At 41.6% G+C, this 20187-nt stretch overlaps 1 protein-coding gene across 1 annotated transcript; it reads left to right on the forward strand.

Moving 5' to 3' along the window:
* Positions 1–211: 211 nt before the first annotated feature.
* Positions 212–20132, forward strand: YWHAB (tyrosine 3-monooxygenase/tryptophan 5-monooxygenase activation protein beta). The gene is made up of 6 exons (XM_074347330.1): positions 212–379; positions 12657–12959; positions 15283–15406; positions 16228–16391; positions 17321–17416; positions 18188–20132. The coding sequence occupies exons 2-6, from the start codon at positions 12660–12662 to the stop codon at positions 18242–18244; spliced, it is 741 nt and encodes a 246-aa protein (XP_074203431.1). The 5' UTR covers positions 212–379; positions 12657–12659; the 3' UTR covers positions 18245–20132.
* The last annotated feature ends 55 nt before the right edge of the window (positions 20133–20187 follow it).

A 20187-nucleotide genomic window follows, 5' to 3' on the forward strand; every position in this document is an offset into this window, starting at 1 on the left:
GTCCCCCTACGCCCGCCTCCTTCTCCCTCCCGCCCGGGACCCCCGCCCTCCCCCGGCCTCAGCGTCCCGGCCCTTCACTCCCCTTCCTCCTCCCTCCGTCGGCGCCCCTCTCGGGCGGCCGGGGCAACCCCGTGCCCCTCTCGCCCAATGAGGAGACGGCGCAGGGGCGGGGCTCGGACCGGAGCGGAAGTGGTGATCGGAGCGGAAGTGGAGCCGCCGCCACCACCGCCGCCGCCGATTCCGGAGCCGGGGTAGCTGCCGCCGCCGCCACTGCAGCCGCCGCCGCCGCCGCTGCCAGAGGAGTGGGCTTGGGAAGGAAGTGGTCACCGCGCTCGGAGCCCCGCTCACAAGCGTCTTTGCCCCCTTCAGTCCTCCCACGGTGAGTTCGGCGCGGGGTCCGCTCGGGGCCCCCGGGGGCCCGAGCCCAAACCCTCCCCCCTACCGGCGGCGGCGACGAGTGCGACCCCGTGGGCTGGCCCGGGAAACAGCGGCGCGCGGCCTCCTCGGCCCCGTGCGGCGGCCTGAGGCGCGGGCTCTGCCTTACCGCGGCCCCTCCCTGTTTCCGGGGCCGGGCCCTTGGCTCTGGGAGAGGCCCGGGCGGCCCTCGCCGCCTGCGGCCCTGTCCGGCGGGCGGGGTCCGGCTCCGTACCGGGCCAGGAGGGCACCACACCTCAGACCCCCGACCCTCCTTCACTACCCATCTTCAGTCCCGGCTTGACCCCTCCCTGCGCCTCGGGCGGCCAGTACCGACCCTTTCAGCCCTGTCACCCTTGCTCTTCGCTTTCCAGTTTCCAGAAATGAAAATATAACCAAATGCGGGCGAGCTGTCGGGCCCCGTAGCCCCTGCTCGACTCCCTCTGTATGGGTAAGGGGTTTAACCTTGGGAGAGAGCAGAGGGAAGCCCCCCTCCCACTTTGCAGTAAAGCCATTTCATCATCGTTCGCTGTTCTGGGAGCCTGGCAAGACCCGAGATTCCTTGGGAGACACAGGGTTGAGGTTTGAATCAAGAAAATGCATTTGTTGAACCCGGTAACTGAGTCAGGCCGGATCCCCAGAAAAAATGCCAGAGGCTGAGAATCGAAAATTTTTCCCACGATATTTACCGTCATTTAATGGCAGTCTTTTTGCCCTCGCCCCAAATTCCCCCATACTGTGTGTTAGCACGTTTTTAGGACTAAAATTTGCCTCATGGCCTCCCTGGTGGTGGCCAAGGGGGTGGGAGTGATTAGGCCCTTTTCCTGCACAAGATGAGTACATCTTTGTCTATTGCAAATGGAGAACTCGCGTGTAATGGGGCGTTCAAAGGTGGCAGTATTAGTAAGACAGTTTGCCAACCTTTCTGTAAAAATTCATGTCTCTTGTCCTTGCTGTTGGTGCTTTTCCCTTTGGTAAGGCTGGATAGCATCAGGTTCTGATTTTACTTGCCCTGTGTGGGAGACAGAATTTGGCAAGATGGTGTTATGAACATATAAAATCTAGCGGCCACAGGAGCTAAAATAGAAAAACGAAGCATTTGGAAGAATATGACAATTGTCTGCATTTCTCTGTCTATCTCAGTTGTTCATATGAAACCACACACATATGCAGTTTATAGAACTAGACATGTGAGTACTCAGCTTTTTGCTTTTTCACATTAGAAATTTATATGTGTTAATATTACTTGGTTCTTGGTCATTTCCTTCTTAACTGCTTCCAGGGCACTTCATTTCTTATTTAAGAATATGTCGGTTGTCTGAGCCCTCATTTTTCTTGGATCTATGTCCTTAGCACACGTGGTGAGGGTAAAACCTATCAGTTTTACTGGACCCAAGTTAGAATTTTATAGGTGATTTTCAAAATGGAAGGCTAATAACCCTGTAGCAACTGCTGAATTGTTTTCTAGCCTCTCCTTTCAGTGAGATAAGAAAACCATTCACCCATCTTTCAGATGAAGTCTTTATGAGAAATGAGATGATTTGGCCTAGACCACACCCTTGGTTTTCAGGTTGAATATCCTCGTTCATCAGTAGCAAATATTTATGGCCTGTCAGCCCCTGGAGTTTGGCTCCTACCCTATAATCTTCTGTACATTTCCCATCATGCAGTGCTTGTGTTACGTTGAAGCCATTTTAGAATTGCAGCTCTATAGATCAGGGAGGCAGCCTCCATAAAACCAGGCTGAGCACATTCCCATAGTGCTTGTTCTCAAGGCAGAGTCTCCAGAGGTTTGGGCCACTGCAAAAAATGCATTTTACCTATTTGGCTGTAGATACAGAAGGAGAAAGAGCACTGGACTTGGAGTCAGATAAATTTGATTCTGGTCTTGCCTGCAGCATTTTCTAGCTATGTGAGCTTCAGTGTGCTGCCTAATCTCTGGCTCCTGGTTTCTCTAACTCCAGAATTGTCAAGAGACCTTTTTACAAACTGTAAATTGTTAATTATAAGCTTTTGGTTTTGTGTTTTAATCACAGAGGTCACTATTAAGGGCTTTCTTTTTTCCTTGGTTGCATTCTGATGAGACCCAGTCCTACTTTGTATACATGTTGCTTTCCGAAAATGATACATTATGATATAACTTGATTTTTGTGTAGAGCATCTCCAGTCTTTCTGAGCCTATTTTCTTACCTGATCAATGCAAGTGGTAAGTCTTTGATGTGTTATTGTGACAAACTAAGTAATTAAAATAAGGGTATGAGATACACTCGCTGTTTAATAAATATTATTTGACATATTCATGAATATACATGTATGTAGATTAGACATGCATATATGCTATAGAGTATATATAGAGTCCATCCATTTGTGATTTATTTACCAATTGATGAGGTAGCATCAAGCTATAATAATAGCTGCCATTTATATGTGCCAAACTTTGTTCTGAGTACTTTACACATATTAACTAAGCCTTCCTAACAACCAGTACTGTTAGCCCCATTTTACAGTTGAGGCACAGAGAAGTTAAATATTTCCCAGGGGCATACACACAGCACTAAGTGCTGGAGCCAGGAATCAAACCCAGGCGGTCTGGCTCTTTGGTAGAACAAGACATGTATATCTTTCATGTTAACACCTCTTAGTAGTTAATTTTTCTTTGCATGTGTCATGAAAGTAAATATGTTTGGAGAGGAATTTTAGCTATTTTTGAAAACAGATATAATGCTATTTATTGGGGGTAATATATATATTCATCCTGCATGCAGCGAAGATAACTGCTGGTTTATATTAGGAAGCAGAGCTTGTGAAAAACCCAGTTTTTCTAGTATTTGCTTCATAGTAGAGAGAAAATTCATCAGTTACTTTGTGGCCCACTGTTTGATTTATCCAATCCTAGGTTATTCTAATAGAATTTGGTCAGGACTCACTAGATCTGCATAAGTGGAGGAAAAATTCTGCATTATAACATCTTTTTATGCTGCCTGCTGTTTCAGTGGCATCAAACTAAGCAGTTTTTCTTTAAATGAGGATACCTTAGAGAATGAACCAAATTTTACTTGTAAAGGGAATTTAAGTTCCTGGGTTCCTGCGTTTTTCTAGGGACAAGTAGCGACAATTTACGCTAGCTAAGAGGCAAGAAATTCGTTGTATAACAACAATTTTAAGCTTTAGAACCATCTTGGTTTCTGCACGAATAGGTCCTGGTCTTCTATATGTTATGATGGAGAAACTAACAGCTGGGTTCTAAGGGGATTTTTCTAAAAGGAATACTTAGGAAAAATGGATGAAAGTACATTCTGTTTTGTCATGTATATGCTAAAAGCCAGTCACCCTACTGCTTTCTCTGCTAAAACATCTTCTGACATAGGCATAGTTATCTGTTTCTCATACTTACAATGAGATGAACTTGATGGATGGCCTTGAGATCAAGGCATTTCCAGCTGACTGTAGGTTAGTAAGGTGACTTTTTTTCTTTCTTAAATAATCAGGCCAGGCCTCTGTTATGTAAGTTTTTTTCCTGCACTGGTTAGTTTATTTCATTGTTTTCCCTAAGAGACCCAACAATAAAAGTTATTTCTGAAAGGCCTTGACCAGGACAGAGATTGGTGGCGACAATAAAGTAGATATGAGCCCTGGCCATTGTTATTGTTTGCCTAGAAAACTCACCTTAAAGCTTGTTTGAAAAATCTGATGAGTTTTTGGCATTTGCTGTTTGATTTTGATTTTTAAAACTGGAGAAATTAAAGCCAATTCTCAAACCTCACTGTAATAACTGTACGGTTCTTCAAAAAATTGTTCATTCTATCTTTTCCTGAAGTAATAGTTGAGAATCATAATTGATCATTAGCAGATGCTGCTACATAGATGAACGAGCGTGTACCAAATAGACCTGTGTGACACTGGACAGGTTATTGGCATCTATAAAAGGGGGTGATGACACCTACTTCATAGAATACTGAGGGGTTTATATCAACTCCTTTAATCCTAACCGCTTTGCACATTTAGGCAAACTGTAAGTGATGAGTATTTTTGTTGTTGTTTACTAAGCCAGTAAGCTGCTATGGCTTTTTGTATAGCTAATTGGTTGGACTTTTGAATAGAGGCGTCCGAGGGCTTTTTGAAACTCAATTTGAATCTGTAACTATAACAATTAGTACCTAAGAAACGATTGGTCAAAAAGCATGGTATTGTCTCCTGATTGGAGCTAAGATGGCTCTTTTCAAAGAGTAGTTTTAAGACAGAGTATAAATATATCTGTATTTTATAGGTCAGGTGTGGTCTGCTTGCCTCTGTCCGCAAAGGAAGCAGCCTGTTCACTTCTTTAAAAAAAGTTGACCAGGTAGTTTTGCATTCAGCGTGGCAGGCATCGTGCTGCATGTTGGGTGCCCACAGAGAAAAATCTGGGTTCCTGCATTAAACTCAGTCCAGTGTGGGAGCCAACAAAGGCGTTTACATTAAACTATGATAAGTGCTACTTTAGAAACAGGCATAGGTAACTTAACATGTGCATTCCTTTCAAAAGTCTTAAAGAAAGCCATCTGGGTTTAAAAGAAATGGGGTATGTAGTAAGTGTGCCTTCACTGGCTGACCATTTGTAGACTTTCGTGGGGAATACACTGTAGCTGCCATTTTAGTGCTCACATTGTGCAGAGACTGTGCTAAATGTTTTGCATCATAAACTAATTTACTCTTTAAAAGAACCCTGTTAGGTAGATTTGCCTGTTGTATGCACGAGAAAATGGAGACTTGAGTTGGTGTGGTACTGGTAAATTGGACTGGGTCATACCATTATGTTGGTGAGCCCAAAGGCTTTGTCTAGTCACAAGGTTGACCAATTGGATTATCTTTATGGGTCAGAATTAGCATATTTTAAAATTCTGTTTTATTGATCACTTCAAGCCAAGAGATCTATTTATTGTCATCTGCTCTTGATTCACATTGTATGACTTTGGACATATCACTTGACACCTCCATTGTTTTAGGTTTAATTCTGTCTGGGTGTAATTAACAGTGATAATAACTGAGATGAAAGAGGGAAGGGATTTTGAGATAGACATGATGTTTCACTCCACAATTCAGCGTTTGTTGGACATCAATGATACTGTCTTTGTGTTTCAGACATACTGTATTTCATTTTCTAACAATGCCTGCAAATGTGTGAACGGAATTACATTTATTACAGGACTCTGAATTTTGTGTGTAGACTGGCACACAGACATTTTTAGAGCGGGTGTTTTCAGTGAGTAGTTTTCTTTAAGAGCCAGGAGTACTTAATTTTTTCTGGGTAACACCTGCTAAACACCTGGTCCTACTGACTTTCTCAGTCCCTCCCACAGTAGCTTGACATCTGTTTTTTCCTTCAGCAGAGTCACTCCACAGCTGTAACTTTGACTTCATGGTGCTATGCATGCTGTGTCTGGGATGACACATCAGTGAAGTCTATTCCGAGTTTACTGTCATTTCCTTACCCCGTGGAACCTTTTGAGCCTGGATTTTAAGATGCTCCTGTCAGTTTCGTCTCTCCAAATTTATAACTATTCTCATTTCCTCATCTACTCTGGCCTATGATTTCTGTTTCATGTAGAAAAACATACATGCTCTTTATTAATACATCTGTGTTTTGTGTCTCTACCTGGAGCCCCCTTTTTCTCTCCTACATAGAACCCCTCCAACTCATAAAACCAGTCAGGACCAGCCACTTTTAAACTAAACCTCTTCCCTCCAGTTCTATGTGGTTGCTTCTTCAAGGAGAAGCTTTGTAACCCTTAAATATGTGCTCCTTTCTCATGTTCCTATAATGGGAGTTTAAGCTCTGAGGGGAGGACCACACTATTCTGAACTCCAAAAAAAAGTTCTTGGAAATACCAGTAGATTTTTCATTTGCAGTTATTTCAACGCATGTTGAATTGTATACATTATATCTTTGTGAAGTAGCTTGAGAGTAACAACATATGCCTGTTGAGCCTTTACTCTCACCAGCACTAACTAGGCACTTTATGGATATCAGCTTATTTGATGGCTGTTAATATTTCATTTTAACACTTGAGAATTCAGAGATGTTATTTTAAAAATCACCCAATTTCTCCTTAGAAGCCCAAATTTGTTGCATGTAGGGCTTTCCTAAAAACAGGCCCCATTCAATGTGTTTCACGTTAGAGCTTTGGTAATTCTGACATATGATAGATAATGGGATCCTCGTTTTAAAGTTCTAGCAAATTACTCAACTTAATTAAAGGTCAGTATTTTATAATTGAGTATGTTCTTTTCCTTGAAAACAAAACATAGCTGAAAGTTAATACTTCTGAAGGCCATATTTCATAAGGTCCTTTGCAGTGCTGTGTGTGTGTGTATGAGCAATGGAGAGTCATTTTTATCTTAATCTTTTTCCCCTCTTATTCTTGGATGTCTGCTTCAGGCCACTGGGAAGTGACCTCTTGATATTCTGACCCTGGCTAGAAAGATATCCTTTAGGCAAAAAATTGAGATAGAGAGGCTGGGTTGGCTCGTATATACTCTTCTTTCAGCATTGACTGTCTGGTTAAGGGTTTCGTTTATTTGAGGGAAATCCCATTATTTCATGGGCACCTATAGAATTATTCTTCATAGTATTCTTTATGGGATATTTTACAAAAATGAAAGACTGTTGTGCAGCAGCCCACCCCCATTATATCTCTTTAACAAATCTTTCAGTGACATTAAATCCCTTCGTTTGATGGCCATGTAATCTTGTACCAAATATCTCTTTTTAACAGCTCTTCTGTTGGATGTTTAGATTGTTTCCCGTTCTTCACTAAGCAGTTACTGGTTTAATCAGCAGATGCTTCCTAGTCCTCTAAAAGGCTGCCCACAGGGGCTGAGGATAGATAGACGCCCATTGTCATCGTGTGGCTGTGCTTGTGGACTCCTGTTCTGAGGCGTGTCAGTGTCTTCCTGATCCGGGAAATCTCTTGGCCCCGGGTTAGACCTCTTGTGGCCTCTTAAAAGTTTGTTGGCTCTGGTATCTTGACTGCTGTTAGTGCCAGGTCTGCTGATGAGACAAGTCTTTTAAGGCTTCTTAGGAGCAGACGAAGGCTCTCTTGCTGATGTTTTTCTTGATGGGACCTTGGTTCAGAAGTCTCAGGAGAGAGGTAGGACCTGATTATAAACCATCACTGCTTGCTGTCTCCTAATTAAATTAGGAACTGATGAGTGAAAGTGTTACAGTTAACAAGTGTGTCCATTTTTTCAGGATGTTGAGGGGTGGCGTCTTATCTGGGAATGTTAACATTGTAGCATATTCACTTCCTGTACAAGATAAATCTAGACTTGCTTTTGCTTCTCAGGGGTTGTATAAATTTTTTTTTGAATTCCAAGCCCACATTTGTGAGCCAAACAGTGACATGTAGGTCTTGTGAGAGGAATAATAGTACTTCCAGTTTGTTTTACACTATGTGCATTTTAAAAAATATCTCCACGTGTATCATTCTGTGTTTCCCTGATGCTCATCTTCAGCACATCTTCGGAGGTAGATGCCGTTACCTCCAGTTTATAGATTGGAAGACTGAGGTTGACCCAGCTCGCAGGCTGTGTAGTGGCAGATCCCGCTCTTACACACAGTCCTGGTGCCTTTCTGCCCTACCACATATAGGTGGCCTGTTTTCTTTGTTCTCCCAGGAGTGACTTGTTGAAAAAATTCAGATACTTATTTGAGTATTAGTTTGTACGTGGCAAAATTTTAGGCATTAAATGAGAAAGAAATGTGAAGCTTTTCTTTGAGAACATACATGTGTGAAACTGTGGTGGTACACCAATTATCACCCATCCCGTAGAACAGAGAGAATGTGAGCCTAGGGAAGCCCTGGGCTTTGTGAGGGGCTACAAGTGTATTTGGATTCATAGTAGAGTAGCCCTGGGTGGATGGACAGAGTTTGCATAGGCAGGAAGTAAATAGGAGAGCATTCTAATTTGTTCTTTTTTTCAGTGGAGGTACTGGGAATTGAACCCAGGACCTCATGCATGCTAAGCACACACTCTACCCACCCCACCCACCCACCCCTTCCCTGGAGAACATTCTGGATGAAGGGAACTACAGAAGTAATTTCAGGCATGTGTAAGCATGACATTTAAGGGTATTGGGTGATTGATGTCCACACTGGGGGGAAGGTGCATATTGGAGAATAGTGGGTGAGAAAGCCTAACAGGTATGGAGAAGCCAAATTATGAACGACGTTGCAAGCCAGATGAAGAGTTTAGATGTGATGGAGTAGCCAAAGAGAGTCACTGAAAATTACTAAGTAAGGGTGGCGGCATGACTAAGCCATTTTGAAATAGGGTGCACAGGTACATGGAGTGAAGTACAAAAGTAATGAGGATTTAATGTGCTTGTGAAGAACAGGTGTTTTGAAGAAGAGGGAGAACTCTACCAGATTTGCAACTTTAGGATCTGTTCCTTCATTCAGCAAAAATTTGCTCATACTGATTATGTGCAAGGTGCTGCGGGGGATGTGCCTTAAAGGAGTTTGCAGTGTAGGAAGGGACTTAAGGGATATATACAAATAATTTTGGTACTGGAGAAATGTGGTAAGACATTAAGAGAGGTATAGATGAAAGGCTTTGTGAGACTCTTTTCAGCTTAGAGCAGGGCTGTCCAGTAGAAATAGAATGCAAGTCCCATGTGATTTAAAATTATCTGGTAGCTACGTTAAAAAAAGTTTTTTTCAAAAAAAAAGTAAAATTAATTTTAGTAATTAAAAAAAATTTAACTCCATGTGTCCAAAACAATTTCAACATGTGGTTAGTGGCTGTCTCACTAGACAGCTTAGGTTTAGTGGCTTCAGAAAGGCTTCATGGAGGGGATGCCATTGGAGGCATGCTCTGAAAAATTTTATATGCAGAAGAAGTGGGAAAGGACATTCCAGGTAGATGGAGTATTTGGTGAGCAAAGACAGAGACAAAAAAGCATACTTTGTAAGAAAACCATTTTGGCAGAAGCTCACACTGTGGAAGGCATGTTTTGGGAAAAGGCTGGGAAGATAGCTTGGAAAGCCTTCACTGATGGGAGGAAATCTGACTTTAAGTGACTTCATCAAAACTTTAAGAATGGTTCTGATAACAGAGAAGGGGGCTAATGAGAGACCAAAAGCAGTAGGACTAGGGAGATTATGGATGGGAGGTTTATTAGAGATGTAGAAATAGGAACAATTTTATTTCTCCCATGTCTGCTGCCTTCCTCCAAACTGCTGGGTGTTGTGTAACCCGTTTCCTGTTGCAATTGGTCTGGCTGCTTCAAAATCCATGTTATATAAGTCAAAAGTTACATAAGCAATAGGCATCAGGACATTTAGCTATGGGTTTTGTTTGTTTTAAGTTGTTTTTTTTCTGTATGTATGTAGTTAAACATCTTTAAACAGATACAGTATTTAAGGCATGCATTCAGTCTTACCATATCATGGTTCTCAGTCTCCAAGAGCTCTTGCAGTGATCCCAAAGAAGCTTGAGAGAGTTGGCTCCAAACCAGAAAGGCTGCATTTTATTTTGAGAAGTAGGGCACGTACGTTTGGGAGGTCCCAAGGAGTCAGGATTCTTCAGTAGGTATGATTTAACTTTCAATGTTTTGGAAAAGAAGTGTGGGGGTGAGAGGACCCTAATTTAAGGGCCTGGTAAGGCCAAAGAGTTCCATGGCATCCTTTAGCTGTGCGATCGTTCATGTGTCTCTATTACTCTATTGAAAAACTGCATGGGATAGTTTAGCTTTTTTTTTTTTTTTTTTTTTTTTTAAAGTGGAGGTACTGGGGATTGAACCAGGACCTCGTGCATGCTAAGCATGCACTCTACCCAACTCCCTTTTTTGGGGGGAGTGGGTGTGGCTCAGCTTTGAATTGGCCTTGGCCAGTACTTTGATTAATTGAAATCTTTCCTAGGTAGAGTCGCGCAGGTGCTGTTTTATGAACTTTGGAGTGGGCCACTAAGTGACTTCTAACTTTGCATTGGTCTACGGTTTGGAAAATTTCGAAAGTTCATTGAAAGTTGGCTTCTGTCTGCCTTTCGCTTTTATTAGAGACAATGAAGTAGGGTGATTTAATGATGGAGATAGTATCCTGATCTGTAAGACGTTATGATCAAGAAAGTTAGACATACAGAGAACATCTACATTTTCAAGAGGATGAATAGTGTATTTTTGTATAAGAGTGGACTAGGTTGTGTTGTGGTAACAAACTGCCCTGACCTCTCAATGGCTTAAACCAACAAAGGTTTATTTCCTTTTCATACTGCATGTCCCCAGTGCAGGTCTGCAGGAGTCTCTCCACAACACAGTCACTTGGACTCAGACTACAGAAACTACTGTTTTGTGACAGCACTATTAGATCACATGGCTGCTGTGAGAGAAGAGAGCCTGGTGAACCTCACACGGCTTTTTGCATTTCAGCGCCTGGAAGTAGCATCATTTATGCTTAATGTTTCGTATGACCCGTCCTGAGTGCAGGGAGGTTACTGGGAAATGTAGGCAAGTAGATGGATTATTATCTCTGTTATAGTCTCATTCTAGTGATGTGGGTGGTGTCAGCCAAATCAAGGTGAGACCTGCTTCACTGAGTATAGGGTTAGGATTAACAAGCTTTATCTAGGACACAATTCCGAACATGATTTAGGTAATAAGTGGTGGGAAGAAAAATCATAGTTCTGAACCAGAAGAACCAGCTCTTTCTGAATTGTCTAGATTTGAGGTATATCTTAAAATTGTGCTCTATCTAACAAAACATTTTTATGTGGTTAGGGTCCTGTCTGTAGAATTCCTCCCTTGGAAATACAGAGATGACTTCTGAGGCGAAACCAGAGTCTTAAATTATACCATATATAGAGTAAGGAAAGAATTTGCCTTAAAATTCTTGATATCCCTACTACTGTTAAATTATACCATATATAGAGTAAGGAAAGAATTTGCCTTAAAATTCTTGATATCCCTACTACTGTTTAAAGTAGTATTTTATCTTTTCACACCTTTAGATATTAGTGTATTTTTACACTGTGGCACAGATGGATAAGCTGTTGAAATTTAAACCAGCAATACATAAAACTAACTCTTATTGGTTAATAAATAATTTTTTAGCTATGTATTATCCAAAAATTACTGCATTCTCTCAGTGGTGATTATTGTAGTGGGGAATTGACTAAGGTGAGGTGAATAATTTAAGAGGTTATTCACTAAGAGGTGTAGAGGGCTTGATAAAATGATAAACTGAAGTCACTAAGATTTTTGTCTATTTCGGAAAAACTTTTAACTGAATTCAATTATGGTTCAAAGTTGTGTTGCTGTGCATCTTGGTGAATACACCCGTATCTCTTGCAACGTCTGTCACGTACAGAATTAGTGCCTGGTATTTGTAGATAATACTCTACGCTTTTCACAGTGCCTTCACATAGAGGTCATTGGCTCCTCACAGCAGCCTCGTTGGGGGTTGGTAGTGTTCTTACTCTCCAGCTAGGAAGTGGAAGCTCTCAGAGGCTAAGTGCTTTGCCCAGGGTCGTACCACCTGTAAGTAGCAGTGCTGGTGCTGCATGGGGCCAAATCTGCCCACCCTCAGTCTGTGCTCTTGTGGACAGTGTGTCCTTGTAGCAAAGTTACTGAGTTGCAGAAGATAAGGCTCCTGTTTTTTAGGTACCAACTGTCTGATGGCACTGCAAATATAAGACTGGAAGTTATATCTTTTGCTTTCAGGTTGATTGCAGCACTTGTCACACCTAAGCTGTTTACCTCTAGACTACGGGAAAAAACAGATTTGGTCAAAACCAGGCAATTCTTGAAAGAAGTAAAGAACATGTATTTACCTAAGTTTCTAAAGACAAGCAATCTCTGTGTTTTGGAGGCAGATTAGGAAAGTGGCAGAAAACAGCTCTAGAGACAGAGACTTGGAGTTTGAATTCTGGCACTCCACCATCTCCCAGCAGTGTTGTCCTGGGCACGTCACTTACCTTCTCTGAACCTCCATTTCTTCACCTTAAAAAGGGGGAAGGGATTGTTGTGAACATATCTACCCTATAGGACTGTTAAGAAAATTAATTGACCAAAATGATAAAAAGACCTGAGCAAAGGTCTTTATATAGGCGCTCGTGGTCGACATTGTTGAGGGCATTTGGAGGTAGATGTTCCCACTTAGGTGTGTTTCTTTCCAGATGAGTTGGAAGGAGATTTGCACATGGATTTCCTTGGCCCTGAAGCCTGACATTTGCTTTCTCACTCTTTCTCTCGCTCTTCCTTATTCTAGGGAATGACCATGGATAAAAGTGAACTGGTACAGAAAGCCAAACTCGCCGAGCAGGCTGAGCGCTATGATGACATGGCTGCGGCCATGAAGGCGGTCACGGAGCAGGGGCACGAGCTCTCCAATGAAGAGAGGAACCTGCTCTCCGTTGCCTACAAGAACGTGGTTGGCGCCCGCCGTTCTTCCTGGCGTGTCATCTCCAGCATTGAGCAGAAGACGGAGAGGAACGAGAAGAAGCAGCAGATGGGCAAAGAGTACCGGGAGAAGATCGAGGCTGAGCTTCAGGACATCTGCAATGATGTTCTGGTAAGAGGCCCGTGTTTCTGTTCCAAACAGCAGTTTCTCAGTAGCATTCCTTTAATGTACAAATGCAAACTCTCAAGCAGATAGTGCGAGAAAGATGTCTGAATGTACTGGAAAGCTGCAAACCACTTGCAACAAATTTTCAGTATATGATTTGATTTTTTCCTCACCTCTTACCTGGTCAAAGGTTGCTCATCGCTTAAGGAGTATTTTCCTCTCTCTTCCAATGACCTGCAAAAAACAGGAACATTTGGTCAACATCCCTTCATCTTGTCTTTAGAAATAGAGGCTAAAGGCAGAATTTTTGATAGATGCAGCCACAGAGAGAAGCTATTCTCTATGTTGGTCCGAGTCACGATGCCATCCCTGGGAGGGGAGATAGAAGCCAAAAGCTGACCTGCCTTTCAGCCTCGCCCCAGTCATGCCTGCACAGTGGAGAGTCCTGTTTCTGTCTGAAAGTTACCGTGCCCGTCAGTTCGGCCTTGCATTCCGAGGCCAGAGCAAAAGTGGTTTGGGGATTCTCTCCTGTGTTTTATAGAAACCTTAGTCAGATGATTGATTCCAAACTGCGTTCACTGTAGCCACTACCTGGGGTTGGATGGGAGGGGTGCGTATCCTAGAGCAAATCATGATGGTGCTGTCTTTCCCTCGCATCCTGAGCCCACTGGGAACTTTCTTTTTCTTCCAGGTGAAATCAGGTAAAAATGAACGGTGAGGGCTGCTTTGAAGGGAAAAGGAATTCACACTTGTGGATCTACCTCCTCCCCTGCTGGCTGCCTCTCTGAATTACTGCCCATGACACCTTTCTTTTGAAAACCAGTACAGAGCTTGTCAGCCATCAGGCAGTACTCCTCATCCCTAACCCATAAGGAGTTACACCCTGTCTGTCCGCAAAGGATATTAAAACGGCTGCTGCCCCTGCATCTTCTCACTGCGATTGATTAAATACCCTCACAACTAAGCTTTTGCCTTGAGCTGCTCTTTTTGTTAGACTCATGGTGTAAGAGTGTCATGGCTAAATTTGTTGCCTTGTTGGTAATTTGGGGTTTGTTAATGGTGCACTAATTCCTGAATGTTAGGTCCATCTGGTATTCAGATGACGTATGGCATGCATTCCAAAGGCAAGAAAGTTCCATACTTCCTGAACTGCAGCTTTTAAGAGCATCTGAAAGAATGTGAAGAAAGCATGGTACTTACTGCCTCTTAACCAGTTTTTCAGGATGCCACATTCTAAAACAACTCTTCGAAAATATTGCTCTGTATACGAAGCGTGGACTCCTTCAGAACTGCTTTTGTTGTAAGCATAAATGTTTAAAGGAATTTATTGTTAATAATAGTATTAGCGACTTTTGGAGTGCTTACTACGTGCCCAGCAATGTGTTAGGCACTTTATGAACGTTGGCTCATTTATACTCATGACTTCCCTAGGAGATGCTGCAAATGGCATTATTTTATTTTATTTTTTTATGGCTGAGTAGTATTCTGTTGTGTGTAGCCGAGGAAGCTGAGGCTCAGGGCGATGAGGTCATTTGTCCAGGGTCATAGAGCTAGTAAGCAGCAGAGGAGGGATTTCTTTCCAGGTCTGACTGATTCTTAGTTCCTGTCAGTTTTGCTCTGTTACCACCTTTTTTCTCCCCAAATGGAAAGATTTTTTTTTTTCTTATTGCAGAAATAATAGAAGTTCATTGTAAAAAAAAAAAAAATCACAGGGCAGAAGAGTATAACTAAGAAAGTAAAAAATCACTTCTAATCCTACCACTTAGAGAATCATTAATAACATCTTGATAAATATCCTTCCAGACTTTTCCCTCAGGTATTTGTGTGCGTGTACGCATATATGTGTTGATATTAAAATAGAATTCACAGGGTATTTATTATCTGCCTTTTTTCCCCTCCACTCAGACTTCTTTTTTGAGAACCTTCTCATGTTACCAGTGTAGTTCTGCATCATCATTTTTTAAAGCTTTTTGAGGGTGGTTAAGTTTATTTATTTATTTACTTATTTATTTAAATAGAGGTACAGGGGATTGAACCCAGGACTTTGTGCATGCTAAGCATGCACTCTACCACTAAGCTATACCCTCCCCCATCATCATTTTTAATACTTTAATCAACCCCTTGTGGATGGTCAAGGTGATTTTTTTAATAGACATCTGTTATGACCTGGGCTAAAAACCATTTAAAAGCTTTGGATGAAAAATACGTTTTTTTCGATCTTCCCAAAACATTATTTAGAAGTGGTAGTGTGTATATCTTGACTCTCAAACGTAATTTTAACATCTTGTAATATTTCTAGTTTCTTAACAGAATGTGAATCATTTTTTAGGAGCTGTTGGACAAATACCTTATTCCCAATGCTACACAACCAGAAAGTAAGGTGTTCTACTTGAAAATGAAAGGAGATTATTTTAGATATCTTTCTGAGGTGGCATCTGGAGACAATAAACAAAGTAAGCAATTTTTTTTTTTTTTTAAGAAATTTGACCAGTAGTGGTGCCAGTGTTCATAATAATTTTAAGTTTTTGCTTTGTCTGTGGTCAGAATTTAAAGGATCACAGCATTGTGCTGACCAGTGACAAACAGGCTCATGGGGGTTGACAAATGTATCTAAGGGGCAAATGTGGAGGGCGTTAAAAATCCAGTGCAGTGGTGCATTGAAAGAGATCTTTGTTTTAAGGACTATTTGGTAGCTCTCTTTTTAGAGGTGAAACTTTAAAATGTTTGATAGAATGAAGCCTCCATCGTGAAGTAGAGATGCGTTCCTTCTGTCACGTACGTGCATTACTGCGGTGGTGATACTTAGAGCTGTGCTGTGTCTCATTTAGTCCTCACACAACGCAAGGAGTGTAGGTCCATTTTTTCTGCTAAGGAAATCAAGGCTCGTGGGAATTTTCACTCAGTCTAAACCACACACCTAGCAAATAAGAGTTGGGAATTCCAGTTTTGAGCCTGACTCTGAAGTCCGTGGTCTCTCCATTAGAGCATGCTGTTTTCCCTGTTCTGTCTTGTCCAGGGTTAGTTCTGTATTTCCTAACTGCTTTTGTAGACCTTGTCATCATTGTCTTTGTTTTCCCTCAAAGCATTTAAGACAGTACTTAGACTAGAGTAAACATTTAACAAACGATTGTTAATCGACTGGTAGAGACTAACTGACCCTTCATTCGATAGGGTATTTGCTCCAGCCCAGTTTGGTAAAACAATTTGATAGTGGAACCAGTGTATGATGCAAGTGATGAAAGACCCAACCTTTAATATTTTTTCTTTCTTGTAGCCACTGTGTCGAACTCTCAGCAGGCTTATCAGGAAGCATTTGAAATTAGTAAGAAAGAAATGCAGCCCACACACCCAATTCGACTGGGCCTGGCACTTAATTTCTCCGTCTTTTACTATGAGATTCTAAACTCTCCTGAAAAGGCTTGCAGCCTGGCAAAAACGGTGAGAAAAATCCTCTGTGGTTTCTAATCATAGTAAAACTGTTTGTGCTTTGTAACACCTTCTTTTTATGACCTGAACATAACTTACTGTCTCGGACTTTTGTGAAGATTTTTTTAAGGGTAGGAGTTTCTCTTTTATGAAATAAATACAGACCTATTACTTCTTAATTTCTTCTCAGTGCCACTTGCTGATTTTCCTTTGTATTGTTTGATTACTGTTTGGGGGGATGGTTGTGGACAATCCAGGGTGAGGGTAGGTGGTTGTTTCTTGTCATCCTTGGGGCTTTCGGCCTCTGCTCTACATTGTCATGCTTGCACCAAGATGTGAGGTTGCCGCTGTGTTAAGTGAAAGAAATCAGACCTTGTCTTCTTTGTGCACTGATTTTCCTCCTTTCTTCTTTTAGTAACTCAACTGCCTTTTCTACATATTTTTGTAGTCTTTCACCATGCACACTAGTTAAACATTTTTTAATTGGTAAAAAGTGTGTGAAATGAATGCTCAAAGTTCTATCACTTAATTGAATCAGATTTAGTGGTGTGAACTTCTGTTTTCCCTTTATCCCTTGTTATCCAGACCTTTTGAGTTTCAGCTTAAAGAGGGGGGAAGAGGGGATTACTAGAAAGGCCTTTGGTAATTACAAAATCATGTGAATTTGCTTAGAATGAGTGTGCTGGGGTAACAGTAATGCCTGCTGACTTAACAGGTACTGTACAGTTCTTATCTGGGCATTTTTGTCATTGTTGGTTGATGCTTTATAAGCCAGCATTGTATGTTTGCTGACCTAACTAGCAAACAAGGTAACAATGGCCTGAGTTTGCCCAGAGTACTGTACAGGAAGAGAAATGATACTCACTTGTTAGCAGGAAAGGTATTGGACTAAACTGGCTCCAGAGAGCCTGTGACTTCTTTCTAAAGGCTCTTTGTTTTAGGCATTTGATGAAGCAATTGCGGAATTGGATACACTGAATGAAGAGTCTTACAAAGACAGCACCCTGATCATGCAGTTGCTTAGGGACAATCTCACTGTAAGTACTGCTGATTCCGTGACTGCCTCTGGAGGGTTTATAGCTCGTTCCTATCCCTCTACCTCATAATTTACTATTGCCCAAGACTCAGGAGGGGATTTGTACCCTGTAAGTATAGTTAAATTCTTAAATTGTTGAATTGATTATAAATGCTGAAGTTTTTTTTAAGTATAGTCGGTTTACAATGTTGTGTTAATTTCTGGTGTACAGCATAGTGATTCAGTTATACGTCTATATATGTATTCCTTTTCATATCCTTTTTCATTATAAACTGTTACAAGCTATTGAATATAGTTCCCTGTGCTATACAGTAGGACCTTGTTTATCTATTTTGTATCTAGTAGTTAGTATCTGCAAATCCTGAACTCCCAATTTATCCCTCCACACCCTCCTCCCCTCCACATCTCTGTAACCATAAGTTTGTTTTCTATGTCTGTGGGTCTGTTTCTGTTTTGTAAATAAGTTCATTTATGTCATTTCTTTAGATTCCACATATAATCGATCTCATATGGTATTTTTCTTTCTCTTTCTGGCTTACTTTACTTGGTATGACAATCTCCAGGTCCATCCATGTTGTAGCAAATGGCATTATTTCATTCTTTCTTATGGCTGAGTAGACTGCTGAAGTTTTGACCTTTCCAATCACTGTCTACAGTGATGTGGGAAGAATTTTAAACAGTTGAGTGAGATAAGATGATACAGACTGGGCCACCTCCCTGAGTACATTTTTAGTAGCCCTACATTGATCATAGCTCTGTTTTTCTCTTGCAGCTGTGGACGTCGGAAAACCAGGGAGACGAAGGAGATGCTGGGGAGGGAGAGAACTAATGTCTGTTGTGCTTCGTGATCTATTCAGTGTCACTCTGTACCCTCCATATATATCCCTTTGTGCGATAAAAAAAAAAAAGAATTGTACGTCGACTTCCAATTTTTCACAGCCTCAGCCTAGCAAAAACGGTCCATGGGATAAACAGCTGGTATTTGTATCTAAAACTCAGATTGGTCACATAAATGCCACGGCATTCTGAAGTTTTGATTTTGATTAACATTGACAGGATTACTGTGTGTTTAATTTTTAAAAAAAAAAAAACTGAACACTGTGATTATGGGGTTTTGTAATTTAGCAGAACTCTTACTGGTAGAAAAAAAATATAGACCTGAATTATGTATAACTTTTTCGAAAGTTTAATCTGATATCAAAACAGTCACTGAAATACAGTTCCATTGTAAAGTTGTACAGAAAGTTATAGAGATTATATGGTGACACTGGGACTTGGAGTGAGACCCTGCTCGTTTGGCATTCGAGTTTCACAGTGATTCATGTTCATTCTCTGCCTGTTCTGTTCAGGGCTTGTAGACACTTGGCCTGTTGGAGCTGTCGCAGCTCAAAAGTTCGTGCCCACAGACATCCAGTGTCTTCCTCTGAGGAAACTCGAAGCCAGAAACGAACATTCTTTGTGGCAGATACCTGGGTTCTAACACCATAGAAAGGTCCTGTGCTCACAGACCACACGTGACTCAGGCCCCTCCTACAGCAGCAGTACGTCACTGATTGGCAACTTGTGCTTCAGTAGTGGAATCTGTTTTCTGTGTAACCACAAGCTAAAGAAGGGGGAAAAAAAAAAGCCGTGTATCTTATGAATGGCCTTATCTGTTTCCTGGGCAATACCTTTAAGAATAATGTTCTGCAGAGATTGCCTTTCACTTGAGGAGTAGTACTCCATCTTTGGGTTCTTCCTAGCTCGGGGCTTTTAAGTTTTGAAATCTGAACATTCTTTCCCACTGTCCTTTTTGACCATTGCCTTTGGTTTTTTCCTTCCCTCTGTATATTTCTGTCCTTCTGCTTCCTTGCCTTTTGTTCATGGTTTAATACTCTGGGCAGGGACAGGAGGCCTGGAGGGGGTGAGAGATGTTGGTGAGCATGTTGGTGAGCCGGCCTCGCTTCGGAGAGTTGAAAAGAGCTTCCAGCATCACGGCTCTGACTTCCTCCAGTTCTCAGCACAGTTGTTGCTCTTCAGTGACACCAAGATCTGAATCAAAAAGAATAGTCTTAAATATCCATGATTTCTCCTTGTACTGCCATCAGCCCTTATGATGCTTGTTAGCACCTGTCACCAGCTCTCCCAAGTGTACCCATCCAGCCAAGTTCACAGACATGTTTCCACAAGACCCTATAATGCAGGGAAGTTGCATGCACACTGCAATGGGGAGAGTCAGGAGTAGCCAGGCCTACCAGTCTCACAGTACCCCGCTCCCTTAACATTCCATGTAGCTCTAGTGTCCATCTGTTTGTCCATCTGCTGAAATGAGAAAAGAAACATTCATGCACTGATTTCAAACAAACCAAAAGAAAAAAAGAAAAAAGCAACAAAAAAATCCCTCTCTCCTTTCTAGCTGAACAAAAATGTGCAGTTAATACTTGGCGCTTGGAAATGCAGTAGTGAATGTGGAACGAGCCTGTCTGTATATCTGGTAGCTCTTTCTCGCTTTGTTTTTCCTTACCAGTATTCTGCCTCACGTTTGCTTCTGTGATGGTTATATTGCCTAGCAAGCACACCCGTGGTTGTGAAAATAGTATAGCAAAAAAGAAAAAAAAAATGTTTATTGATGTACTAGATTTGTGTATGTCTTTTAAACAGTTCTAGTTTCCACCTTACACGGAATAATCAGGAAAAGTGTAAAAACTCAAAAGTGAAATAAAAACTTTTATCAGTTAGTTGTCTTGTGCGTTGATGTGTGGTGCCACCCGTATCACTACCAGAACTAGCTGA

The sequence above is a fragment of the Camelus bactrianus genome, chromosome 19, assembly GCF_048773025.1.
Source record: "Camelus bactrianus isolate YW-2024 breed Bactrian camel chromosome 19, ASM4877302v1, whole genome shotgun sequence".
NCBI classification, from domain to species: Eukaryota; Metazoa; Chordata; class Mammalia; order Artiodactyla; family Camelidae; genus Camelus; species Camelus bactrianus.

Excerpts from the sequence above, each read along its gene's own strand:
- YWHAB (XM_074347330.1), top strand. The coding sequence starts at position 12,660 with ATGACCATGGATAAAAGTGAACTGGTACAGAAAGCCAAACTCGCCGAG. Across the intron at positions 16,392-17,320 it reads CTTGCAGCCTGGCAAAAACG|GCATTTGATGAAGCAATTGC; the intron begins GTGAGAAAAATC and ends TCTTTGTTTTAG. Across the intron at positions 17,417-18,187 it reads TGCTTAGGGACAATCTCACT|CTGTGGACGTCGGAAAACCA; the intron begins GTAAGTACTGCT and ends TTTCTCTTGCAG.